This window comes from Balaenoptera borealis, assembly GCF_965194805.1.
Source record: "Balaenoptera borealis genome assembly, chromosome: 11".
Classification (NCBI taxonomy): Eukaryota; Metazoa; Chordata; class Mammalia; order Artiodactyla; family Balaenopteridae; genus Balaenoptera; species Balaenoptera borealis.
In genome coordinates, this window is record NC_138868.1 from 25,254,212 (window position 1) to 25,282,052 (window position 27,841).

The following is a 27,841-nucleotide window of genomic DNA, read 5'->3' on the forward strand; positions in this document are numbered from 1 at the left end:
TAGTTGTGGCACGCGGGCTCAGTAGTTGTGGCTCACGGGCTTAGTTGCTCCGCGGCATGTGGGATCTTCCAGGACCTGGGATCGAACCCGTGTCCCCTGCATCGGTAGGCAGATTCTTAACCACTGCGCCACCAGGGAAGTCCCGACACAATGTTATTAACTAAAGTCCATACTTCATTAGGATTTCCTTAGTTTTTCCCTAATGCCCTTTTTCTGTCCCAGGATCCCATGTTACTACATTTAGTCATCCAGACATCTTAGATTCCTCTCAGCTGTAACAGTTTCTCATCTAAGCCTTTCCTTGCTATTGGTAAGCTTGACAGTTAATCAGAAGACTTGTTAGGTGTTTTGTAGAATGTCCTTCAATTTGGGTTTGTCTGAGGTTTTTCTCATGATTAGGTTGGGATTGTGGGTTTCTGGGGAGGAAGACCACAGAGGTAAAGTGCCCTTCTCATCACATCGTGTCAAGGGTACATGCTATCAACATGACTTACCATGATGAGGTTCACCTTGACCCCCCGGGATGTTTGTCAGGTTTCTCTACTATGAGGGTACCTCCCCCCCTCCCCCTCCCTTCTGGACCTTTCCATATTGTACTCCTTAGAATGAAGTCACTATGTGCATTCCACACTTAAGGGAAAGGAAGTTATGCTCCAGCACCTGGAAGGGGATGAATCTACATACATTACTTGGAATTATTTTGTGTGAAAGATTTGTCTGTTTTCGCCTCAATTATTTATTCAATCAGTTGTTCAAACATTCCATCATTGTTAATCATATGGATACAGGGATACTTAGTTTACACTTAGGATTCTAATCCTTTATTGCTCAAATTGCTCCATCCTGGGTCATTGAGAGCTCTTTTGTTTGGCCCCTTCATCCCTTTCACATGCCTCATCATTTTGGTTTTTTGAGCACTATCTTACTTTCTGGCATTACAGGATGCTCCAAGCTCATCTTGTGTATTTCCTGCCCCATTCCTGGAATCTGCCATTTCTCCAGTAAGCTCTGGGTCTTTTCATTGGAGAACGGTATTAGAAACCAGAATCTGGGTGTGGGATGTGCTGGTTGCTAGTGGGGAGCCTGGGACATTCATTTTTGAAGAAGGTTTTCAGACTGGGGAAGTAAGAGCCAAAGCTGTACAAAAGATTTGTGATGAAAATAAGAGGGAAGAGGACCTCCCCGTTGGCTCAGTGGTTAAGAATCCGCCTGCCAATGCAGGGGACACGGGTTCGATCCCTGGTCTGGGAAGATCCCACATGCCGCGGACCAACTAAGCCCATGAGCCACAGCTAATGAGCCCGCATGCCACAACTACTGAAGCCTGTGCACCTAGAGCCAGTGCTCCACAACGAAGGGTAGCCCCCGCTCGCCACAACTAGAGAAAGCCTGTGCACAGCAACGAAGACCCAATGCAGCCATTAATTAATTAATTAATTAATTAATTAATTAATTATAAAAAATAAGAGGGAAGGGACTGGAAGAGGTGGTCCCTAAGCCTTTTGCCAAATCAACAGCTTTAGGTGGACACCATTCAGCCCCATTTTACTGCTGAAAGACTGAGGACTTGCCCAGTGTCCCTGGGTAAGTGACAAACCTGGCAGCCAAACCTCCGTGTGGCCCTCAGGTTCTCCTTCACTGAGCTGTGCTGTCCCTTAGTGTGGTTTGTGAACTGTTAGCTTCAAATGCAGGCGTGGACTGTGGTGTCCCCAAGTCCATGGTCCACACTCTCTGCTTTCTCTGATCAGAATGGTCATCACAGGGAAATGAGAAGGCTGTGTGTGTGTGTGTGTAGGCGTACACAGGTGTGTATCTGTCCATCCCAAGGGCTCTCCAGGGGCTTCACAGATTCCCACCCCTTCCCTGGCAGGTAGGTGTACCCAGCTGGAGGTTCTGCTTCATGAACTGAATGATGGGGAGTTTTAGAAGAAAGGAAAGTGGACCCAGGTAGAAAAGCAAAGGCCAGGGAATTCCCTGGTGGTCCAGTGGTTAGGACTCGGTGCTTTCACTGCTGGGGGCCCGGGTTCAATCCCTGGTCGGGGAACTAAGATCCTGCAAGCCACGTGGTGTAGCCAAAAAAAAAAAAAAAAAGCAAATGCCAAGCAAGCTAGTAGAACCTGAAGCAGTTGGCAGTGACTACATAGACATTTAAAGACATATTAAATATGTTTCAAAGATATTTAATATCATAAGAAAATAGTGTGTAATAAGTAAAATGATACAACATTGTATGTTTAAAAAGTATATCAGTACCTCTCTCTAAGTGATGGGATTATGGGTGATTTTTATTTTCTACCTTGGACTTGACTATATTTTCTTTTTTTTTTATTAATTTTTATTTATTTTATTTATTTATTTATGGCTGTGTTGGGTCTTCGTTTCTGTGCGAGGGCTTTCTCTAGTTGCAGCAAGTGGGGGCCACTCTTCATCGCGGTGCGCGGGCCTCTCACTATCACAGCCTCTCTTGTTGCGGAGCACAGGCTCCAGATGCGCAGGCTCAGTAATTGTGGCTCACGGGCCTAATTGCTCCGCGGCATGTGGGATCTTCCCAGACCAGGGCTTGAACCCGTGTCCCCTGCATTGGCAGGCAGATTCTTAACCACTGCGCCACCAGGGAAGCCCTCGACTATATTTTCTATACCCTGCAGTGAACATGCATTAATTGTTCTGACAGTGATAAAAGTAATTTAACGTGAAGCCAGTGAGTGAGTTTCATTCTTAGGGTCATCCTAATCTCCTGTGACTGATTTTTTGTTAGCTGTGTTATCTTATTTTTCTATGTGCTTCTTTCATGTATTTTGTGATGGCACTCCTAAGGAAACCCATTCTAGCACAGAATCGTTGCCAAAGAATAAATAATTTTTTAAAAGATTATCACATAATGAGATACTGCTTTACACACACTAGGATGGTTTCAACCAAACAGGCAATAACACTTGTTGGCCAGGATGTACAGAAATCGAAACCTTCGTGTACTCTTTGTTGGTGGAAGTGTAATGATGCAGACACTGTGAAAAATATTCTGGTAGTTCCTCAGAAAGTCAAACATAGAATTACCGCATGACTCAGCAATTCCACTGCTAGGTGTATACCTAAGAGAAATGAAACTGTATGTGCTCATAAAACTTGTAAGTAAATGTTCACAGTAGCATTATCTATAATAGCTGAAAAGTGGAAGGAATCCAAATGTCCATCAGCTGATGAAGAGATAAAGAAACTGTGGTGCAAGATCATTCAGCCACAAAAGGGAGTAAAGTATTCATACAGTATAACGTGGATGACCCTTAAAAATATTGTGCTACGCATGTAAAAGAAGCCAGACACAAAAGACTGTGTATTGTACATTGTACGATTCCATTCATATAAAATGTCCAGAGTAGGCAAATCATAGAGACAGAAAGTAAATTACTGGTTGCCGGGCCTGGGTAGGGGTGGGGAAGACAGAGAATGGGGGTTTCTTTGGGGGCTGTTGAAACTGTTCTGGAATTAAATAGCGGTTATGGTTTTACAATTCCGTGAATGTACTGAAAACCACCGAATTTACATATTAAAAGCGTAGATTTAATGATATGTGAATTATATATCAATTTTTTTTTATATTCATTTTTATTTATTTATTTATTTATTTTTGGCTGTGTTGGGTCTCCGTTTCTGTGCGAGGGCTTTCTCTACTTGCGGCAAGCGGGGGCCACTCTTCATCGCGGTGCGCGGGCCTCTCACTATCGTGGCCTCTCTTGTTGGGAGCACAGGCTCCAGATGCGCAGGCTCAGTAGTTGTGGCTCACGGGCCCAGTTGCTCCGCGGCATGTGGGATCTTCCCAGACCAGGGCTCGAACCCGTGTCGCCTGCATTGGCAGGCAGATTCTCAACCACTGCGCCACCAGGGAAGCCCTCTCAATTTTTTTTAAGTCTCCAGTTTTGATTTATAAGTGCTGGGCCCAGACTCCCTACAATGGAACAGTGTAGAGCATGGACCCTGCTGCTTCCTGGCTGCGTCATCTTGGGCAAGTTTCTTAACCTCTTACAGTGTCAGTTTTCTTAGGGTAAAACGGAGACACCGTTACATTAACAAGGGTCCCTGGGCATTTGTTCAGACCCCACACCCCTCCTCCACATCCTCCTCTCGTCTGCCCCTGTTAGCTGCTCCCTGAAGAGGCGGGTTTGTCACTCATGTAAGGGGATCTTGCTTTTTGCTTTCCATTCCCACGGGAGAGCCCCTGCATTAAAACCACCCCTTCCAAGAGACTGGGCTTCTGGGTTGGGGGGCAGAGTGATGGCTCATGCTGCCAAGGCATTTCCAGTGTTTGTTTGAAGAAGTAAAAGTCAACTAGGCAGTGGCTTCTTCTGAAACATGTCGTTAATGCAAGCGTCATGGGGCTTCTGAGCTCAAAGCACTCATGTGGCACCTGTTTATTTTTCAGACACACTTTCTTCCCTCTCTTCCCTCCTTGTCTCTCTCCTTCTCTTTCTCTATAAGGGAAGGGAGTAGGAGAGCTAGGGGCTGAGGGTGGGCTCTTCAGTCTGCACAGAGCGTAGAGTCAGAGCTGCTGTTTAGAGCTGCGACGTCACCGTGACCGGGCAGGGCCGCGCAGCCCGGACCTCTGTGCTCCGCTCAAGCCCATCTGTGGACCAGGACCAGGGCTGGGAGGGCTAAGGGTGGAGGCCAGACTGACGTGCCTGCCCTCCTTCCATTCTGCTGGAGTGCCTGGGCCCAAGCGGTCAGCGCCCGGCAGGCCCCTTCCCTCTGACATCTGCCCCCGACGGCTGTCTCCTAACAGGCCAGACGATTGGAGGAGACGCTGTCACAGAGGCGGTTTTCTTCTTTAACTTGTCACACCATCTGAAGGCAAAGCCATTCTCGTGGTTTGCTTTTCTATTGAGAGTGTCCAGTGTTTTTACTAAGGCTTAACGCTGAAGTAAATTCGTGTTCTCTGAACATGGGTTTTCCATACTTATTAAGCATCTACCATGTTCTTGGAACTGCAGAGATGGCAGAGAGGGAAGGAGTAAGGTGAAAAGCATAGCCTCTGCCCTTCATAAGCTTCTAGTAAAAGGGTTATTGATATCACAGGTAACTCCTACCTGGAGCCTGAGAACCCTGGGAGAGGGCCAAGTGCAGTGGTGATTAGATCCCCACCTGATGGGGATGATGGCACAAAGACACAGTCCCTCTATCGTGTGCCTGCTCTGTGCCCGGCACTGTGCATTCCTGTCATCTCGGTTGACCCTCACTCTTGCTCTCTGAGAGTAGGTGTTATCCCCATTCTACAGATGGGGAAACTGAGGCTTAGAGAAAGTATCACATGTCCAAGGCCACATGGCGAGTAAGTGGTAGAGTCAAGATTTGAGGCCGGGTCTGCCTAACTTGTGAGCTTGTGCTCGCAACCAAGGGGAGGCTCTGGGAAGAAGGTGGTGACCAGTCACTGGGTAGAAAGAGGACGGACAAGGATGGGGGACGCCACCGATGCAGAGGCTACAGTCATAAGCATTTCAGAATCTGGGAAGAGGGGTGTGGACCATCCTCCTCTCTTCTGAACCAGGCAGGATAGACACACACACGCACAACACAGCTCGGGGATGTGCATGAGTCCTGAGATCCCAGATTCAGTGGTGTGGAGCCACGACACGTGAGGACATGTGATGGATGTAAGGGCCCCACCATGGGAAGGGAGCTAGGTTTACTGGTGTGGACACAGGACCAGGGCTGGAAGCTGCAACAAGACAGATTGGATTAAATAAGAATTTTCTAGCAGTTGGAGCTGCACGTGAGCTCTCTTAGGGAGAGTGAGTTCCTGGCCACTGGGACTGAGCCCTCAGGCAGCTACTCAGGGTATTGTGCAGGAGTGTCAAACATCAGGGACTGATCAGACAGTGCTGATATATGTCCTGGGGGGTGTGGTGAATATTGATAACACAGTGGCAGCATATTAAATAAAGATGCCTGGGGAAGTGCAAAAAGGGTTTGAATCTGTGTGGTTTCTGTAGTCCTTTCCAGCCTTGGTTGTATAAATACAAGTCATGCTCTTCTGGATTTGGAAGGAGGAGATGCTGTTTGTATGTGTTTTAGTAAAGCCCTGGGACAGAGAAGTCATCTCCTGAAACTTAGTCTAGGAGGTTAAAAGATTTTGCTGCTTTCTCGCCTTCACCATCTGGCTGGTGGCCTCAGGGTGGACGGTAAGCTCTCCGCGGTGACATTGCTTCAGCCTTGGAGTAATTTGGGGCGCGCGGACTGGCCAGCGACTCGAGTAAATGCGGTTGACGCTGGGGAACAGGAGACCGCTTTGCTCTGCACTCCACTCACCCCGGCCTCCCACCTGCAAGCCACGACCCCTCGCACACGCATGAGCTGCAAAGCAGAACTGACGGAGCTGAACTGGGGGCCGCCGGGGGCCCCGGAGGCAGGAGAAACACCCCACAGAAAGAGAAGGTTAATCTGCTGAAGGCAGGAGTGAGAATGTCGGGGTTGTGTTGTGGGCAGCAGCCTCTGCCTGTAAGGATGATTATGGGGGATGCGCACGGAGCAGGGGTGCTGCACATGAAGTGAGGAAACGCTGAGAGCAGCAGAGGGTGTCAGAGAGGCAGTTCACCCCCCCTATTAGTTATGCCGCTCAAATCCAACAGAGATCCAGCCCAGCTGGCTTGAGAGGACGTCCACGGTTCTGCCTCTTTTCTGACCTGTGGCTGACACAGCCTTAATCGAGGAGGGGCTGGAGGAGGGAGTCCTGCCCAAACAGGCTGATTCACTATTTCCACTGGGTCCGCGCTGTCTTGGTGGGCAGATCACACGCCAGCCTCGTAAACTCACTCTCCACTTGTCTATGTGACGTTTATAGTCCCACGGGGAGCTGGCTTTTTAATGAGCCTAATTTGAGGCTCTAAGTAGGCGTCTGTAAAACAAACAGGGAGGGACTCCGGCCAAAGCCCAAAGTCGCCGTTGAAGCACACAGGGTCACATCCAGTTCTGCAGACGGGCCAGGACTCTGTGCGCCCAGGGCAGCGGGAGAAGCTGCTCCCCAATGACAGGCCTCTCTTCCCAGGCAGGTGCTGCAGAAACCCCTGGAGCCTTGGCAAGAGCCCTTCCCATTCTGGTTCTGCGTGGAAAGCACAGGAGGGTCCTGGCTTTGCTGATTGAAGGAAAGGAGCGGGCCTGTGTGCAAATCCAGGGCTGGTTGTCAGTGGATCAGACGTCCTGGGTGCTCCCTGGCTAGATGACAGCCCCACAGCCAGCCCTCTGAGGCCTCCGGGAGCGAGAATCTGTAACCCAAAGACACCTGTGAGGAAATGCCCCATCTTCCTGTGGCTTTAGTTCATTTTTTTGAGACCTGGTTTTCAAAATCAGAATGAGATGGAGGTGCTGGCGTCTGTCATGAGGCCCTGTCCGGGTCACCTCTCTCTAGCAGGTCCTGGTTGGGAGAGCAGGGGCCTCACCTCCCTGGTGGATGCTCAGGGCTCACTTCCAGAGCTAGGACAACAAGCAGGGGTCCCTTCGGTGCTAGAGCGCTGGGGTTCGATGTGACTCAGAGGCCACTGCCCACTATGAAGTCATACTGGGGGACCCTCCTGAGTCACCCAAAATAACAGTGCTAGGTACTGTGAGCCTTTAGAATGGAGTGTGCTGCAGCCATTGAAAGTGATGATGAGAAACAATATTTGGGGCCATGGAAAGCTATCTGTGAAATATTAAGTGAAAAAGGTGGTCATTAAAGTATTAATTTCTTAAAATTAAAAGTATGCATGTGAGAAAAAAGAAAGTACACATGCACACTCCAAAGCAGAGGTGCATATTGAAAAGTCTGAAAGGATATTAAACTGTAATGTCAATGATGATTATCTCAGGGCAGTAAAATTACTGTTTTTATTCTCTTCTTTTTGCCTATCTGCATTTTTTAAATGCAAATAAACTGTGAGTGGTGTTCTGCCAGCACTCACCCAGCAGAAGCCAAATGGTCTGCCCGGAAGATTTCCCCCGTGAAGGGAGCTTCCAGCCCTTATGTTGAGCAAAATGAGGACTGGAGTTGCTGCAGCCACCCCAGGCCCTTGGGGAACTTGGCCTTGTGGGCCAGAGCCGCCCTGTTCTCAGCAGAGTCTGAGTGCAGCATGTCCACAGCCAGCGCCACACAGAGGAGCCTGGGAGCACGCATTTTTAGCATCCATAGAGACGCAGGGCCCCAGGAGTGGGGAGACGGCTTTATCATCAGACTCTCCATATGATTTCATTTGAACAAAGGGTTCCATGGTTTAAAAGTTTTTTTGCGAACTAGTGATTTACAGAAACCATCTTGTATTAGAGAAATCACTTCATCTGCAAGTCAATAAAACCTGCCTGTGGTGGTCTGAACTGTGACCCTCCAAAATTCATAGGTTGAAATCCTAACCCCCAGCACATCAGAATGTGACTGTATTTGGAAATAGAGTCTTTTAAGAGGTAACTAAGGTAAAATGAAGTCCCATGAATGGGCCCGAATCCAATCTGACTGGTGTTCTTGTAAGAAGAAGTGATCAGGACACAGACACATGAGGGAAGACCATGTGAAGACCCAGAGAGAAGACAGCTGTCTACAAGCCTAGGAGAGAGGCCTCAGAAGAAGACAGCAGCCCTGCCCACACCTTGATCTCAGACTTCTAGCCTCCAGAATTGCGAGAAAACAAATTTATGTTGTTTAAGCTGCCCTCCCTGTGATATTTTTTCCTATAACAAGAAGTTCGGGGATCGGCAGTTCCTGGTGGTGGTTAGCTGCTCGGTGAGACGGTCAGAGACCCAGGCTCTTTCTGCTTTCTGCTCTGCCATCCTCAGCATGTTGGCTCTGATCTTGCCCTTGTCCCCTCCTGCAGCTCCTCCCCCTGCACGGCAGCCCCAGGGTGCTGCTCCAGCTTTGGCAGCAGGCGGCCTGTCTCCTGCTGGCATAATGGCTGCTTCTGTACCTTCTTCAGACACTGTGTCCCATTCGAGGCAGGAAGAAGCGCAAAGGCCCTGCCAGCTGGACAGCCTGTCCCTTTAGATCAGGCAAAGCAACATTTTCCAAAACCCCTGAAGTCTCGAATTTATGTCTCATGTCCAAGACCATGTTGTACAGCTGTAAGGGAGTCTGGGAAGGGGCCCCCCAGGGCTCATACTGCAAGTCATTCCAGGCAGAATCAGGGTTCTGTTAGCCAGGATGGAGAAGGACGGCACTGGATAGGTCGCTGGGAACAGCGACACAGTTTCAAGCATCCAGCGGCTGGATGTTTTCATACATCTTTGCAGGGAAAGATCGTGGTGTCCTGGAAGTGACACAGTGAGGTTTGGGATGTCCCCATCCTGAGAATGAACATTCTACAGGGACCTCCTTCCTATGAATGAGCTTCTTTCCCTGCACCTCCTCAACCTACTCCCATGTTCCGTGACGTTGCTTAGCCGTGAGATGACCGGGGAGTGTTTGCTACTCATAAGGTCTGTACGGTCCCTTTGGGGTTCTTGGAGCGGGGAGGGGCGGCTTTGTGAAACATTCTGTTATTTTTCCTCCCTTGCTGGATGACAGCACATAGCAAAACCCCCTCTTCAGACTCCTTCCAAGCTTCTGGTACCTACTGCAGACCCCTCCTCTAGCATTTATTATGGTACCCTTTAATTATCTGTCTACATATTTTTCCTGTCCTCTAGAGCCAGGGAACTGGATCTTACCTCTGTATTCCTAGCACCAAGCTCAGTGTGATTAATAGGCATGTGATGAATATTTGAGTAAGTGAATGAGTGATAAGAACAGCACAGCGCTAAAATTCCCCGAGCCTACTTGGATACTTCTTCCATATTTGAAGCCATCAGTCAACCTTGGGACAGAAGGTCCCACGGCCTTAGAGAATGTGTTCTCTGTCCATAGGATTTAACTGCCTGCAAACAACCCTTTCTGTGTGGGGGAATGGGGACAGGGTGGTACATGGGTATGTCCATATTTGCCATATATGAGTTATGAAGGGAGTGACTTAAACTCTGGGCTCTGGTGTCCCCAGCACACTTAGCATTGTGGGGTTTTTTTTCAGCCCAGATTTCAAGGCACGTGTTGAATTCTCCCACTCTCTGTGAATTGCCTTTTGGAGCCATAAAGATTGAGATTGAAATTTGCTGGAGCCATAAAGATTGAGATTGAAATTTGCTAACTGCTTTAAGTTGATCCGGGAACATCACCAATTTTAAAAGTAGTCAAACATGGTTTTCATTTATTTGGTCTTAAAAATGATCCCTTAATGAATTTTAGTTACGAAAAACGTAATCTGCTACCTCCGACTTTGATGTTTAAGTGCTTAGTGCAAAAGCTAAAAGGAATGAGCAGCTTTATTGAAATAAGAGCCCAAGCAGTGGCCCAGGTGGATTTTTAGACTGAATTCCTTGGCAAAGAAGATGTCTTCAGCCAGCAGTGGGGCTGTCTAATCTCTAATCTCCTCTCCCATCCTTTTCCCACACAGCTACCGGATTTATCTGTCTGAATGTGCGTATGACCCTGTCATTCAATTGCTTAAACTCCTTCAGCGAGTCCTCATTGCTCTCAGGACAGAGTCTCAGCCCCTTAGACTCCTGTGACTGGTGCCCTCCACCCTGGTCTCTCCCCCGGAGGCCTGTCACGCTCACCCATCACTCTGAGCTACCCCCTCTCCATCCCTCTGAGGGGCTCTGGATTAGTACAGGGGTCAGCAAGCATGGCCCTGGGGCCAAATCCCACCTGACACCTGTTTTCATATGGCCTACAAGCTAAAAATTAGTTTTACATTTTTAAATGGTTGAAAAAGTACTAAAAGACTAGTTTGTGACACATGAAGGTGATATAAAATTCAAATCTGTGCCCATTTGTTTATGTATGTGCACATTACGCTGGCAGAGTTGAGTAGTTGTGACAGACCCGCAAAGCCAAAAATATTTACTCTGACCCTTTGCGGGAAAAGTTCGCCGATCTCGGCTTCGTAGTGGCTCCAAGGGTGGGTGGAGAGAGGGCAGTGATCTCCGTTAGCCACCTCCCAGGCTGCCTCAAATAAACACATAGTCTAAGTATGAATAATATGCTGGCTCTACAAGCACAGCTTCATGACAAGTCTCAGGGGGCCCCTCCCTGCCTATCGCTGCCCCAAAACCTCCCTATACAGGCCCTCCCTCTGCTTGGAAGACCCATCCAACCCCTTCACTAGACTGATATCTAATCTATGTCTCTTCCTCCAGGAAGCCTTCCTTGACTACTAGGCCTACGTAGTCTGCTTAGAGACCCTTCTCTGGGCTCTTTGATCCGACTCCAGGTAGCCCTTTTCATTATGGACTTGGCTGGTATACTGTCTGCCCTCCTTCACTAGACGGCAAACATCAAGAGGGTAGAGACTATGTCCTGTTCACTTTTCTACCCCCAGAGCATAGCCACTTCTGGCAGATTATTAGGTCATCAGTAAACAGTTGTTGAAGAAATTAGTGGATGAATGCAGAATAAATGATCTGTCTGTGGTGAATAAAGCATGATTCTTTATCAGCACAGGCCTTTAGGAAAATAATGGGATAGGTTGGCCTAGGGTCCATCACTTCAGTCGAATAGAAATACTTTTATATGGTATCTGATGGCTTTATCCCAAAGCCGTTGGCCCTGGGAATCCGTGAGGCCATTTATAAGATATTACCATTTATTACATGCTTACTATGGGTCAGGCATTTTACTAAATGCTTACTTACTTAACTTCTTTTAATTCTCAAATAATCATGTGAATTCGGAGCTATTATTAGGCATATTAGACAGATGAACAAATTGAGGCTCGGAGAGGTTAATTAACTAGTCCAAAGTCACATAGCTAATAAGATTCATAGCTGAGTTTTGAACCTTCTTCCCTCTGACTCATGCTCTTAAATCATCTGGAGGGTTTAATAGAGCCATTTGGAATGGGAACCAAAGCCGACTGAAGCAGGTTATATTTGTTAGAAGGACTGTAGCACAGTACATTTCTGACTAATGATGCATTCATGTTCTATTAATAAATATCTTGGCCATCTGCCCTGGACCTTGTGACATTTGCCTCTTTTTTTTTTTAACCCCTAAGGAATGACTTGTGTGTATTACAGGTGCTCGGGCTCATTTATCCCTCTCCTTCCTCTGAGTTGACACTTGGAGCCTTCTCCCACTCCCCTCTTTTTCCTGCCGGCAGCACTGCTCTCACTGGAGATGTAGCTCCGGGATCACTCCCGGGACGCGCTTTGCCCTCTCTCCCATTCCCGGGCCCACCGGTACCTCCCACCCCACCCCCAGCAGCACTGGTAGTGGCAAGCCTCTCTTTTCACATTTGGCGCAGCGTGAGGATTTCCCCCAGCTCTCCCTGTGCTCAATCCCAGCAAGTGGCAGCCTGTACCGACTGACTGAGAGTACTGGCGGTCCAGACTGCCACGTGGCTGCATCATGATCACACAGGCTCAGCCCAGTGGGTACATGGCTGGACCAGAGGAAGTGCCCCCCCCCTCCCCTGACCAGTCAGGTGGCCCCTGAGTCCCTACCATCTGGCCAGGTGAAGGGGCTGGCTCTCAGAGCGACCGATTCTTGGAATGAGACTTGCAGACAAAAATCTCACCCCCTGCTTAGGAATATAGAACAGTTTCTGTCTGAGTTTCTTTCCCTTATCTTTTTTTTTAAATTAATATTTATATAAAACAATCAAGTTTTCCTTCTATTTACTTTTTTTTCCTCCATGAGCTCACAACAGTTGTAACAATGGTTTTGTTTTTATTAAAATATATAGTTTCATTAGTTAATCAGTAGAAAGAAAGCATGAAGAATAATGGAGAAAAAAATCATCTAAAGTTCTCCCGTGCAGAAATAACTATCTTTTATGTTAGATGACCTCCATTCTGGGCTCTTTATAGGTAATTAGATCATAGTAATTTTTTTAAACGTTCTCTTGTTTTCTTACATAAAAATTTAATTTCAGTTAACTAACTTTCTAACATATTTGAAATTATGGCTATTCCTATGCTCAGAAGAAACATTCTATCACCTTCTTCTCCCTCTAAGTACATCTCCCCCACCACGTCCCCTGTTTCTCTTATAACAATCACTTTTTACACCACCAATAAATCATATTTGTAAAAAGTTTAAAAAGCATAGTAGTTCAAAACATTTTTATAGCCCTAGTGCAGAGAGAACCACTCTCACCTTGGTGGTTGTGTGCATGGGTTGGGGGAAGGGCTGATGTTTTAGGGTGATGACGGTGTGTGTTTATGTTTTAAATGTGTTGTTGCCTTTATACAAAAGTGGCTGGATGTTGTCCTTGGCTCACAGGAACTAGCGTGCTCTGCCACCATGGGTCAAGGACAGCATTTGACAAAGGACCATGGTCATGTGATGGATTTTTTTTTTTTTTTTAAAGAGGTGGCAGTTCCAAGACTCATGCTTCCTGGGTCGCTCAAGTTCTTGATGTGTTACATCAATACTTTGGAGCGAGGCCACCCAGAATCTCTTAAAAAATATTCCAAACACAACAGAGATCTTTTTCCACAGGAAAAATCTCAGTGGTCCACGTGTGAGTTCTCCACGCCATACCCCCCGATGTTGTGACGGTTGCCGGGTTTTCCAGAGTTCACCTTTAGGTTTAATTTCCTGAAATTGATCTGCTTGGTTACCGTGGCTTTATTTTATTCTCTTGCAAGGGGGGGGAAATGGCAATGAACAGGCTGTGTTTCGCTAGGTCTTTTCTCACTTCAAAAGAATTAAGCAGCAGTCCATGATCTCTACTAGTTCTTTTACGGGCATATTCATCCTCCGGGTCTCTGATATGAACCTTAATTAAACAAATCACCAAAATGCCAGTGAGCCAGCATTCCTAGCGGAGTTTCTGGGCTCACCCGCACTGCTTTGTTGGGCTATTATTTTATGGTGGCCCCTCTCCCCATCTAAACCCTCACCCTGCTTGGAGCCCCTCTGAGAACTGAGTGAGCCAGCCCTGAGGTCAGAGGTGCTGCTACCAACTGGAGGGAAAAGAGGCAGCCCAAGGCCAGCTCCCCAAGCAGGACCCACCCCCCGCCACTCCCCGCCAGAAGGCCCAAGACTGTCAAGGACTCCAGAGAGAGATGAATTCAGCCCAGTGTTCACTGTGAGGTTTGCTTTTTACCGTATATTTTTTTTAAGAGAATTGGGGACGCTGACAACAAGCGCGTTGTACTCCAACAGCCTTTGATCTCGCTAGCCCTGGGTTCTCTGGCCCCTGGCTCCCTGGGCAGTCATAAATGTGCATTTTTATTTCGCAGTTTAATGGTAAGCTCCTGGCCCTCTGGGCCTCTCTTAAGCGGAAGACCACCTTCAGCCGGTGGAGTTCTGATAACTTAGAGTGAGGTGTTAACCAGAGCATGATTATGTTTGCTTTTAATTTCCTGAGCTTGAAGAAGAAGGGGAAGGGGCAGTGCTAATTGGTCTGGTGAGTGGTGATGGAAGTCTTCTGTCCCTGGGCTTGAATGGGCAGAGCCCCGTGTGAGAGGCAGTGTGGACTCCCGGGATGGACGAGCTGGGTCTGAATCCCACCTCGGCCATTTTCTAGCTCTGTGACCTTCACCAAGTGACCCAGCCCATTTAAACCTCAGTGTCCCTCATTGGTAAATGGGGTCAGTAACAGTACTAGCTAATTGTAATGAGACCGCTGGTAGGGTCTTCATGTGGGTTCAAAGGCTGTTTCATCCCACTCGTGGCGTAGAGTACTACTCGGTATGGGCTCGCCCATCTCCGTTCAGTACTAACCCACGGTTAAAACCTGCTTCCCAAACTCAGTTTAGACCCCAGCTCTTCTCTCTTCCTGTCTCCTAACCTTTGCTCCTCACTTGAACTCTTGGGCCTCACAGTATGGTGATCTCATCTTTAGGTGGGTTCTGGCTGAGAATTACATGAGCTTTCAATTACTCTTGATGAATCATTTGTACAGGGATGATTGACGATTCATCAAGTCAAGCAGATTTCATTCCACTTCTAGGTTTTCCTCCTTATTTCCTTCATCTTCCCCTTGCTTCAACACCCATCCCCCAATCTCGTTGGACTTCGAATATCAGGGGAAATACCATTCAGTGAAGTGGGTTTTTTTTTTAGAATCAACTGTCCTTATACTCCCTTTGGGTCTCTCTGGAAAATATTCCAGCTTTAACTCTTCAGCACTTTGTTTCAGTATGACTAATATGCAACAACCGGGCATTAAACGTACTATATATAAGATTCCAGATCAGAGAATGGAAACACTTTAAAAAAAAATAAAAAGGATTGGATTATGTGGGCTATTTGGAAACTGTTCAGTGGGGCAACATAATTTTTATTTTCAGAAGCTTATGGATCGAACCCCACCCAAGCTTCCAGCTCCTAAGAAAAGTGGCAGAAGACGCCCTGCCAAGTTTCCTCTCAAGGGCAGTAAAAGAGTAATCCTCTGCCGGGTTTCATTTTAAAGAAACAGGAGACAGGCAGTGGCCTTTGCTGTCTTCACAAATGAGCTTCCCTGAGCTGGGGGGGCCAGTGAGTCTGGTGGGGCGTGTCGGGGGGGCAGGGGCGGGAGAAGATGCTAGGCACGCAGACTTGCACAGGTCGCTGGGCCCCCTGTAGTCACAGCACCCTGAAAAGAACATTTGCAAATCTGTGGAGAGCCCTGGGGACGGGAATGGGTTGTCAAGTTGGGGGTACAGTTATGTTACAGTCTTGATGGCCTTTTGATGACTGGTTAGAAAAACTGAACTGTAAATCTACCCAGTTTTCACAAAAAAAAGGACATCTTTACATTTACAATTTTGTGTGTATTGTGTCTGTTGGGGGGCTGTTGTTATAACTTGGGGGAAATTAAATCACGGGAAATAATACTAACAGGGCCTATTTGTTTCCACAATTCAGAAGTTAAATAGTGGAATGAAAGTGGGGGGAAAGGTTTTAAGGGGTACACTTTAGTGCTAGAGTCCACAGAAGGGCCAGTTAGAGTGCAAGATCCCAGGGCTGGAGCAGACTTGAGAGGCCACCCAGTTGACCCCTGTGTCTTAGAAGAGAATGAAATCCCCATCGACTTGGCCTTTGGGCTGAGCCCTGCTTCTGAAAAACCTTAGCACTGAAAATCTGGTTTGTCAACCCAGTGTGCAGTCCATTGGCTTCTGGCTTGTTACTTGCTTGCTTGGAGGAGCCAGCAACCTCTGCAAGCTGAAACCCAGGTCGAATTCCTGCTTGGCAGCCAGCAAGAAGGCGGGACTCCCAGTCTTCTGGGCACTGGTGGAGAATCACCTAGGAAGGAGCCCAGGGCTGGAGCAGAGCCAAGTGACCAAACTCGGAAAACAGCCTGCAGAAACCAGGATCAGGTGTACATAGTCTTCTTTTTTTTTTTTTAATTTTTATTTTATTTTATTTGTTTATATTTGGCTGCATTGGGTCTTTGATGCTGCGCACGCGCTTTTCTCTAGTTGTGACGAGTGGGGGCTACTCTTCGTTGCGGTGCACGGACTTCTCATTGCGGTGGCTTCTCTTGTTGCGGAGCACAAGGCTTCAGTAGTTGTGGCTCGCAGGCTCAGTAGTTGTGGCTCGTGGGCTGTACAGCACAGGCTCAGTAGTTGTGGCGCACAGGCTTAGCTGCTCCGCAGCATATGGGATCTTTCTGGACCAGGGCTTGAACCCGTGTCCCCTGCATTGGCAGGCGGATTCTTAACCACTGTGCCACCAGGGAAGCCCATAATCTTCTTTTTTGTTGTTGTTGTTTTGTTTGTTTTGTTTTGTTTCCTATTTATTTATTTTTCAAAAACGTCTTTATTGGAGTATAAGTGCTTTACATTGTTGTGTTAGTTTCTGCAGTATAAAAAAGTGGATCAGCTATACATATACTTATATCCCCATATCCCCTCCCACCCTCCCTATCCCACCCCTCTAGGTGGTCACAAAGCACCGAGCTGATCTCCCTGTGCTGTGCGGCTGCTTCCCACTAGCTATCTATTTTACATTTGGTAGTGTATATATGTCAATGCCACTCTCTCACTTACTCCCAGCTTACCCTTCCCCCTCCCCATGTCCTCAAGTCCATTCTCTATGTCTGTGTCTTTATTCCTGTCCTGCCCCTAGGTTCATCAGAACCTTTTTTTTTTCTTTAGATTCCATATATATGTGTTAGCATACAGTATTTGTTTTTCTCTTTCTGACTTACTTCACTCCGTATGACAGACTCTAGGTCCATCCACCTCACTACAAATAACTCAATTTCGTTTCTTTTTATGGCTGAGTAATATTCCATTGTATATATGTGCCGCATCTTCTTTATCCATTCATCTGTCGATGGACACTTAGGTTGCTTCTATATCCTGGCTATTGTAAATAGAGCTGCAATGAACATTGTGGTCCATGACTTTTTTTGAAATATGGTTTTCTCAAGGTATATGCCCAGTAGTGGGATTGCTGAGTCGTATGGTAGTTCTATTTTCAGTTTTTTAAGGAACCTCCATACTGTTCTCCATAGTGGCTGTATCAATTTAGATTCCCACCAACAGTGCAGGAGTGTTCCCTTTTCTCCAGTGCATAGGCTTCTTAGCTCTGCTGATTTCTTGAGAAGTGCTGGGAATTTCCCTATTTACTGGCAGAATTATTTTCATCTCTAAGTATCATAAAAAGAAAGAAGAATATTATCTATTCTTATCTGTGAAAAGGTGTTTGAACCTCTTTATGAGGGCAGTGGGGAGTGAGGGCAGTGGGCAGTGGATGAAGAGTTTAAAGCCAGAGTAAATAAGAGTGCGTGACCAGAGTAAGGGATTGTCAGGGATGGGGTGAGACGGAGGGAGGAGACGGGGAGGGGCTGCTGCAGTATCCAGTGAGGGAAGATGGTAGCCTGACCCGGCAATGACGGATTTTTGAGATACGAAGGTGATGAGAGCAGCAAGATTTGGTGGTTGATTGGATGTGTGGGGGGAGGAGGAAGAGAGTTGATAAGGATGACTCACCGATCTGTTCTTGGGCAACTGGGTGGATGTGGTGCTGTGCTCAGAGAAGGGACTGGAAGCTTTGGGGAATGAGGTAATGAGTTCCAAGATTCAAGGGTTGGGCAACCTGCTTGAGAAAAATTGAGTGACGGAAGATTGTGGTTCTGTGTGCAGATTGAGAAATGTAGAGGCTTCACGTACAGTCAAAGCACACTGGGGTGGAATGTTGTTTCCACAGAAATGCTGATTTTGTAGACAAGGGAGACAGAGGGTGCCTGGGTCATCATGCCTACTGCCTCCCTGCCTCACACTCGGGAGTTCATTTCACAGCAACGATATGAGTGACGCACGTGGGCTTTCTCTGTAACTTTTACAGAGTTCAGCAGGGATTGATTTGGGGTGTCCTTATTAATTAATAAAGGGATACAGGTTTCATTCCAGCATGCTTTTTTTTCCATCACGACTGAAATAAACAGTTTTTTTCTAAGGATTTTAGTAAACAGATGGGGGAAGGGGGGTTGCTTTTCTTTTGTTTTTTTTTGGAAATCCCTTTTTCCAGAATGACCTTGCCCTGGGCCCATCCCCTAAAGCTGGGAATTTTTGTGGGGCAAAGAGGGCACTGAAGTGTTGAGAGAACTTAAGGCAAGTGTTTGAAGAATTTCACATTGACATTTAAAAAAGGCTTTCTTTTTTTTTTTTTTTAATAAATTTATTTATTTATTTTTAGCTGCATTGGGTCTTCGTTGCGGTGTGCAGGCTTCTCATTGCAGTGGCTTCTCTTGTTCTGGAGCACAGACTCTAGGCGTGTGTGCTTCGGTAGTTGTGGCACACGGACTCAGTAGTTGTGGCTTGCAGGCTCTAGAGCGCAGACTCTAGTTGTGGCACACGGGCTTAGTTGCTTCGCGGCATGTGGGATCTTCCCGGACCAGGGCTCAAACCTGTGTCCCCTGCATTGCCAGGTGGATTCTTAACCACTGCGCCACCAGGGAAGTCCAAAAAAGGCTTTCTTAAGGGGCAGATTTGGAAGACAAGCTATGGAACTGCATTCTGGAAAGATCAGAGGGAATAAGAGAGATGGCCTTCAGTCTGTAGAGCTTTACGCGAGGCCTCCAGGGTTCCTTGGCAGGCAGTGCCTGGAGACACATTAAAAGAAAGTCGTATTTCTGGGTCTTTCTTTATATTTCCTCCTATCAGACCCCAGGCGCAAACAGAACAGAACCCCTTTTCTCTCAAATATCCTTGTGCTCTTTAACTAAAGGACAAGGGGGCCAAAGTTAGGACGTCATTTCATTTCAACAGCTTGAGAATCAAGAGGTTGAGATTTTAGCCCCAGTTCAGTTTCAGACCCTCAGTAACCTTGGGCAAGTCACTTAACTTTGGGGGCGGGACCCTTGGTTTTCTCATGTACAAGATGGGTGCAAACAGTACTTCATGAAGCCTTGGGAATTGCATGTGATCATGCATATAAAGTTATCGCAGTCCTGGCACATAGTGAGCACTCTTTAAAAGTCAGCAGTGGCTATTACGGATAATGACCTCCCTACCTCCATTGCCGGAAGAATAAATTACGTACTCCTCGGTGTTCGAAGTCTCTTAAAAGCAAAAGGTACTATGCAAAAGCTGTGATGCTATCAATTACTATTATCAATAATAGGCTCATAATTACTTTTGCCACAGTATTAAATGAAAACCCCTTTGGGTGGGTGATGACTGGGAAAATGGGAACTATTATTAATGGAGCTGCAAGCTCTTGTTACTAGATCCATTGACATAATATTTCTCTCTGGGAATCCTTTGACAAATCAGCTGAATTTCCTATTCCCTTGCCCTAAGCGCTGTAAATTTGATCCACACGTCCCCAGCGTTGTTTCTGTGGATTAATAATGAAGAGAAGAGGAAGAGCAGGGCCTGAGTTAGACCCGTAGATGCGTAGAAACCCTCCCAAATATTTGGGCTGCCCGTGGGTTTGAGCTTGTAGTTCGGGCTGGGGATGGGACGGTTGTCTTTTGTTTCACTACTTGTTTTAATGCTCAGAGCCAGGTCTTCCTAATGCATTTGGGTCCTCAGCTGTCAGGGAGAGGTTCTGCTTTGGGGACAGGGCTGGGGGCAGGGGGAAGCTAGTCATGCCCTCCTCCGTCCACTGGAAACAGAGCTCTGAGGAAGTGCTTTGATGCCCTGCTTTGCCGAACCAGCGCCCAGATCGGGAGCCCGTTGCCGCTGCCATCCTGGAGGGGTCGGAGAGAGATTCAGAGCGGCAGGTCCCAGCCACACAGCAGGGCAGTGAGGCAGTGCTGGGGAGGGCAGGGAGGCTGGGTTAGGGGAGGGCCAGGCTAGGAGGGCAGGGCTGACCGGCAGCCGAACCTAGAGCGTGGCCAAAGAACGCTGCCAGGATCTGGGCAGCAGGAAGGCTGCCATGTGCGTTTGCCCCATAAAAGAGCACACGAGGCCCAGCACTGGGGCTTCCATGGGTGAACCAAGCAGGAATAACACTGAATCGGGACAGCCATAGGTGAGCTTGGTGGTGTGTTCATTGAATCTGGGCTTACAGAGAGGTGAAACGTGTACATTCCAGAGCCAGTCAGACCTGGATTTGAATCCTAGCTCTGCCACTTGGTAGAGCAAGTTATTGAAACTCTCTGCACATTCTCTAAAGTGGAGCCAGCAGTGCCCACCTTGTTCAAAGAATAAATGAGATAGTGTACCTAAAGCCTGCGTTCCCAGCACATAGGAAAAGTAATAACAAGAGTACCCAAAGAGCACTTACTCTGAGCCACGCAGCAGTCCACACGTGGACATCTGACAACTCACGGCCACACCGTGAGCTAGGTAACTTTTGTTACCTGTAGTTAACACGTGAGGAATCTGAGGCACAGAGAAGTGAAGTAACTTGCCCAAGATCACACCGCTGGTTTAAGTGACAGAGCTAGAATCATGAACCCAAATGTTCCAGCTCCAAGGCCCTGTCTTAACCTCTCTGCTGCAGGACCTATGGCTGTTGTCATCCTTGTGACATTTCTGGGTACAGGATAGGGAAGTCTAGCCTGGATTTGGCCACATCCCAGGGGCTCTTCTGTTATCTCAAGGAATTTTAAGAGATTTTCCCAAAAGTGACTAAAATAAATTCCTGTGGGTATGTTGCTTTCAAAAAATAAAGTTCAAGGGGGTTGGACAAAGATGCCTTGATCAAAGAAGAAGCAGTTACCAAAAACTGGGAATCTTTGTGGCCACATGCTCCTAAGAACCAACATGTAATTTTAAGCCAGTCTGATTTTGCTTTTCTGGTGCTTTCTAAGAAGCCACACAGTGAGTTGGAGAAATTTACAGGCTGTCACCCTCTGGGATTGATTCTGACAGCTCTGCTCCTCTATTGTTGAAGTGTTAATGAAAAACGCTAATTGGCCTTGGCCAGTGGCTGGATGAGTCCCCTTCCTGGAGTGGGGAAAGCAACATCCTTTTCTCTGTGGTTTCTCCTAGTCCTATTCTTGGCTTGAAGAAGGAAGGGGGGCCAGCATGAGGAAGTGGGAGGACTCCAAGGGTGATGCCGCCCTTTGGGTGGGCAGGGTGAATGTTTCCATCTGCCGCCCCATCCACTGAGCTCCGTGAAGACAAAGCCAGGTCTCTTTGTCACCCCGGAATCCTAAAGGCAGCAGAACACCTGGGCCGAGTGAGGCACTCTGGATATTCAGCAAGTGAAGCAGGGAAGGAATGAATGAACGCTTATGTGGCCCACCAGCCTCTGGAGGCCAGTTCCTTGTGCAGCTCCAAGAAAGGATGGTCTCCCATTGCTTTAAACCACGTCTACAGGGCCACCCTCGTCCTGGCTCTTGCAGCACCGTCCACAGTGAAAAGTCAGCTGTCCTAAGTGGAGCCTTGCGATTTGCCCACCACCCGCACTCGACCAGACAGGGAGCAGAGCTGTGGCCTTTGAGCTTTGCTTCCATCCTCAGGTGACTTGTTGATAAAAGACATTTTCACATATTGACACATAGAGAAGTCATTCTGGCTTATCCATGAGTTACCTTGAATTTTATGCTAACTAAAATAGCCTGTTTGTGGCCTATCAAACATACATTGTACATCGGCTTTAATTATTAAAGAAAAGGGCACATTGACCAGAAGTAAATAACGTCTAGGTTAAAAATAAAGATTAAATGCCTCCCTTCCTGGGATGCCAATGCTGGTCCTCTTTGGATGATAAGACTCCCTTCCCACACTTTGTTATAAAGCAGAAACTAACACACCATTGTAAAGCAATTATACTCCAATAAAGATGTTTAAAAAAAAAAAAAAAGACTCCCTTCTCAGGTGCTAAGGCATACCGACTTCCTATGTACATGCTGGTCTGTTCTTTTTTTTTTTTTTTTTTTCAAACCTTGAAGAAATGTAACCCAGACTTGTTTAATATTCTTTGTTCTGACAAGATATAAAACTGTGCCGAAAACCCTGCTTCTCCAGAGAGGTTTCTCAGAGTAACCTGGACAGTGGGCTTCTGGGCTAGTCCTCAGTTTGGCTCAAATAAAACTCTTTCCTATTCTTACTATTGATTGTTTATTGATTATTTTCACTGACACTGTCCGCCTTGTTTCCCCACAGGTGTCCTCTCCCTCCCTGCGTACTTCAGTCCCTACAACGGCGGGTCCCTGGGCCACGACGAGCGCGCCAATGCCTACGCCCAGCTGGAGCTCCGGACCCTGGAGCAGTCCCTCTTGGCCACCTGCGTGGGGAGCATCTCGGAGCTGAGTAAGTGGGGCACCCCCAGTCCGCTGGCTCCAAGGGAGAGGCGGGGAAGAGCCCACCTTCTGGGTCCTGGCTTCCTCCTCCTCCTCCTCCATGCTTCTTGCCTTCTCTGAAAGCCAGAGGTTGCAAACTGGTGGCCCACAGACATGTGTGCTTTAGTTGGCAGGTGCATTTAATCACATCCAAGTTTGGATCTCTCGTTTCTCTAGAGGAAGCAGACGATCTGGCACTGCTGCGCCCTATTCCTGCATGGCAGCAATCAGGGGGAGCTGAGTGGCAGCTAAGGGGGCAGAAGGCATTCCCTACATTGCCAAATACCTCGGTCTCTCGTAGCTGGCCTGTCCCATTTATTTATTTTACCTGCCTGGCCCCAAGGGCTCTGAATTTACAACCAGTATTTGAAAGAAAGCACCTCCCGAAACCTCATCACAGAAAAAGAAAGGAAAAAGCGGAGCTTCTCTGGCTGAAGGAGGACCTGATCAGTGACCTCAGCCCTGCGGTGCCCTGGGCATCTCCCAGGACCTCAGGGCTCTCTGGAACACAGCGGGAAACCCCTGGGTCTAGGTCATTACTGTTTGACAGGTGTTTCAGAAGATCGTGTTAGGAGGCATGAGATCCCCGTGTCTCCCGATCTCTCCCTCTCATTATCCCAATTATTTGAGAAATCAAACTGCATGCTCCTCCTGGGGTCATGAGACCACCCAGCGGAGGGTGGGGACATGTGCCAAGGGTCGTATAGCACACAGTGTGGAAACAGATGGAGTTTCACTCTGCTCCAGCCTTTTCCGCTTGTGATTTCTTTGAGGTTTCTGGCCCCCGAATAGTGAATGGCAAGCCATTCTGTTTCTTTAGGACACAGCTTCCTCGCTTCCTCCCCCCACCCCCCCATCTTCCTTCCCTTCCCAGGACAGGAAGTGAAGGTGCCTGGTTCAAGGTCACAGAGCAGATTGGTGATAATGTTAGGACAGAAAGCAGCACTTTGAGCTCTCTGTCTCCTAGGGGCATTCCAGCATGGCCACCTGGGTCCCCTGCCTCTTGAGGACCCTGCAGGAAGTGGGCTTGGGTGTACAGCTTGATCCCCACCCCCGGGGAATGTCTCCTGGACAGTGGGCTGTCTTTGGGGCTATGCGCAGTCTGTTTGGTGAACTCTCCTGGCCTGAGGACAGTGAGGGACACACTTAGGCCTCAGTCCACTGGAGAACACCTTGATTTTGTTTTGCATTTTGAACATTAAGTGAGCACTTACTGTGTGCAAGACACTGTATGAAGTGCCTTCATCACGTGATCTCATTTACTGTGCAAAACGGCTCAGCAAGCTATGTCCTGATGAGGGAACTGAAGCTTAGAGAGGAAAAGTCATTTTCCCCAAGTCAGGTTGCAAATAAGAATCAGAAAGGGGGCTTGACTCCTGCTGTGTCTGACTTTAGCAAAGCTCTAAATTACTTAGGGCTATGGGCTTCGTAGACGTGACTAGCAGCCCAGCCACCAGCATCTCAGGGCAGCTGAGGTCAAGATCGGAATCTGGGGACTTCGCTGCTGGCACAGTGGTTAAGGATCCGCCTACCAATGCAGGGGACACGGGTTTGAGCCCTGGTCCAGGAAGATCCCACATGCCGCGGAGCAACTAAGCCCGTGCGCCACAACTACTGAGCCTGTGCTCTAGAGCCCGCAAGCCACAACTATTGAGCCCTCGTGCACCTAGAGCCCGTGCTCCACAACAAGAGAAGCCACCGCAATGAGAAGCCCACGCGCTGCAACGAAGAGTAGCCCCCGCTCGCCGCAGCCAGAGAAAGCCCGTATGCAGCAACGAAGACCCATTGCAGCCATACATACGTACATACATACATAAAAAAGATTGGAATCTGATCTTGACTTTTATCGTAGAGCCTTTTGTTGTAGTGGTCTCTGTGCCCATTACAATCCATAGTCAGGCACAAGGCGAGCATTCAGAAACTTCCCTCAGGGGAAGGGCTTGTCCTTACCATTCAGCCCAGGGACCAAGTCCAATCAGTTCTACCTTCTAAAACTATCCCAAGTTTAAGTTTGCCCCTCTCACCACTTCCAGGGCTACCAACTCGGGCCAAACCAGGGATATTTAAAACCCAAATTGTATTATGTCACTCATCTACTCAATATCCTCTCAATTACCCCGATGGCTTCCCAACACACTCAGTGAAGTCCGGGATTGGACATATGATCTGCCTTCCTCGTCTTCTATTCTTCTCTTGTTGACTGTGCTCCAGCCACCCTGGCCTCCTGGCCTCCTGGCTAATAAGATCCTCCCACCCCAGGGCCTTCGAACTAGCTGTTCCTCTGCCTGTGACCTTTTCGTCCAGTTGTCCAAATATGGCACGTTCTTAAAGTCTCTGCCCAATAACACTTACTAGACAGGCCTTCCCTGAGCACCCTGCAGAGATTAAGGGTCCCACCCTCGTTCTCTGTCTCCCATCTTATGGCTTTGGTTTATTCAAAGCACTAATGGACACTTGGCATTTATTATATATTTACTTGTGAATAGTTGGTCATCTTTCTCATGTGATTAGAACTTCAGCTTCATGAGAATGGAGACTTTCTCTATTGTATCCCCTGGTGTACGTATCGCTAGTGATGAGAACAGAACCTGAGCTGTGTATTTGTGTGTGTGTGTGTGTGTGTGTGTGTGTAAGAATAAGTTCTCTATCGTCCAGTTTTTGCCTCCTAAAACCCACCTAGGATTGGTCCCCATCCTGGCTCAACCACTTTTCAGACCAAAGGGAAGAAGGATCCCCAGAGCATCTTTCACCGACAACCAAGCAGGCTGTATCATGCGCCAAGATGCCCGAGCTCCCTCACTCTGAAACCAGGGTTTTTGCTAATCGTTGTGAAGGAGGGAGGAGGTGAAGGTGGAGGAAGATATTGCAGTTTTTCTCTTCAAGACTAAAGAGCTTAATGAGGCTAGTGATACTTGGCGCTAAGCACCTCGTACCTTAGAGTTTAGCCCGGCTTTAACACCCGCTCTCCCTGCACCCGGCCAGGACCAGCCTGCCAGGTAGGTCAAGAAGTCTCATTCTTGTATCAGGTCCATCTGCATAGGGAGCTCGGGCACTTTTATTTTCCTCTGTCCCTCTCTACCTATGAGAAGATAAATGGAAGGGAATAAGAAATAAACAAAACACTTCTTTTTAAAGGGAGCCAGATGGTATGGGCCTCATTTTGGAGAGAGTGCTGAATCCCAGGCCCTCCCCTTCTCTTTTTATTCGATGGCTCCTGATGCAGGTTGGACAGACCAGAGGGAAGCCATAGCACCTCTGCTCAGGGCTCTCGTGATTAACAAGCAGGGAGGGCTTGTTTCTCCATACCTGTGGGTGTTTCTGGGCTTCAGACTGAGGTCTCATCAAGTTTAGGATCAATTGATTCTCAAGTACAAGGATGTCTCAGAAGCAGCTCTGAGTGCCCAGCTGTACCAAACCAAGAGCACAGCCCCGTTGGGCCACAGCTTCTGAAACTCACTGTGGTAGCAGGTCAGGGATGGTATCCCCCCAGCTTTGTTGCAAACTGAAACTTTCATAAAATACAATAAAAAGGAACGTTTAGAAATATGAAATAAAGCACAGGTAAGATGCAAGCCATTTTATTTTATTAATTAGATTAAATAGGCGTAAAATCACTCTGTCAGATTGCTCTGGAAGTTTTTCCAAGCTCACTCTCAGTTTCTGAAATGAACTTCTGAACCAGTAACCAGTTTGCAGACCTGTCCCAGTTCACAGACCTGTCCCAGTTTGCAGACCACACTTCGAGTAGCAATGTCGCAATGGTCGAGAACGTGCGTTTGGGACACAGGGACCCCAGTTCAAGTCCTGCTTGTGCCACTGGACAAATCACTTAATTTGTGTAGCCTGTGTCCTCGTCTGTAAAATGGAAATGCCTCCCTTATGGGGTGGCTGTAAAGAGATTTTTTTAGAGATTTTGTCTTATCTTTTCATGTCTATCTTGAAGCCTAGAAAATAGAAGGTGGCAGGGAGGAAAATCCCTCTGGGAGAACATCCAAAGCAAGTGGCTGTCTTTGCCCGTAACCTGGACTTGCAGCGCAGCTTAAGTTTTTTAGATGCCTGATTAGAGTTGTCTGCAGGCATCTGTCTCTTTGGTCTTTGAGAGAGACTGATAGCCCGAAGCTGGGCCTGGAGCAAAGTGTCCGGGGACTCCACCTCCAGTCACCATTCATGCTGCTGCCTTCATGGTTTCCCGAACCTTCGGAAGGCCTCTCTGTTCCTGGCTTCCCTTTTAGGGAGCTGTTAGGAGGTATTCCTATTCCTTCCTCGATCTTCTTGCCTGCATCCTGGCTGGAAACGTGCTGCCAAGGGTTCTACACCAGGAACAAGGAAACCATCTTAAACATCATTAATGGTAATGACTTCTACCTTGTCGAGTCTTTGAAATGATAATTCAACAAGATTTCTTTGATGCTCTCGGGGACTCTTTGAATTCTCCTCCTTGTGGTCCTGTGGTCATGCCAACAGTTATGACATTTAGACCTGGAGAAACGGGAGCCAGGTTTCAACTTATTGCAGCCAACTTAGCTGTACAACTAGCTGCTGGGAGACGGCTTGGCCTGGGGTTGTTGATGCCAGTTTCTACTACCCAGGAGCCCAAGGGCAGGGCTGGACTCCTCCTGTCCTGGGAAATGCGGGGCAGTGCTTGACTGCAGGCAGAGGTCCTGGAAGGAAGAGTACCACGAGGTGGCCTGTAGGATAGAGGATTAATAACAAAAGACAGTAACAATAATGGTGATATATTTAACTTTACCAAGCACTTACTCTGTGCCAAGCATGATGTTAAGTGTTTTACATTGGTTATTTATTTGAATCCTCAGGATTTTTAGGTTAGAAACGATTATTTCCATTTTACAGATAAGGAAGCCAAGGCTTTGATAAGTAACTTACGTAAGGCACACAGGATAGAAATAGCAGAGCCCTGATTGGAAGCCAGGCAAGCCTGAATTCAGAATCTATGCGCTCATCTGCTTACCTGGTGATTCTCAAACCTGACTGGAGATTAGATTCACTGAGGGAACTTTTACAAAATATGGACGCCTGGGTCCTGCCCCAGACCAATTAAATTAGATTTTGGGGATGGGAACCAGGCATCAGGAACTCAGTGCCCTCAGCCCTCTTGGCCCTGGGGTCTGGCAGGAGGCACCCAGGCAGCTGAGCTACAACTGCGGGATGGACAG

General features: G+C 47.7%; 1 protein-coding gene across 2 annotated transcripts in view; it reads left to right on the forward strand.

Annotated features, from left to right (window-relative positions):
- ABTB2 (ankyrin repeat and BTB domain containing 2) overlaps positions 1-27,841 on the forward strand; it is a 181,600-nt gene that overhangs the window by 110,496 nt on the left and 43,263 nt on the right. For both annotated transcript variants that reach the window (XM_082343689.1, XM_082343690.1), the window contains exon 2: positions 22,489-22,635. In XM_082343689.1, the coding sequence (XP_082199815.1) occupies positions 22,489-22,635 (147 nt within the window). The remainder of the gene's footprint in view (positions 1-22,488; positions 22,636-27,841) is intronic.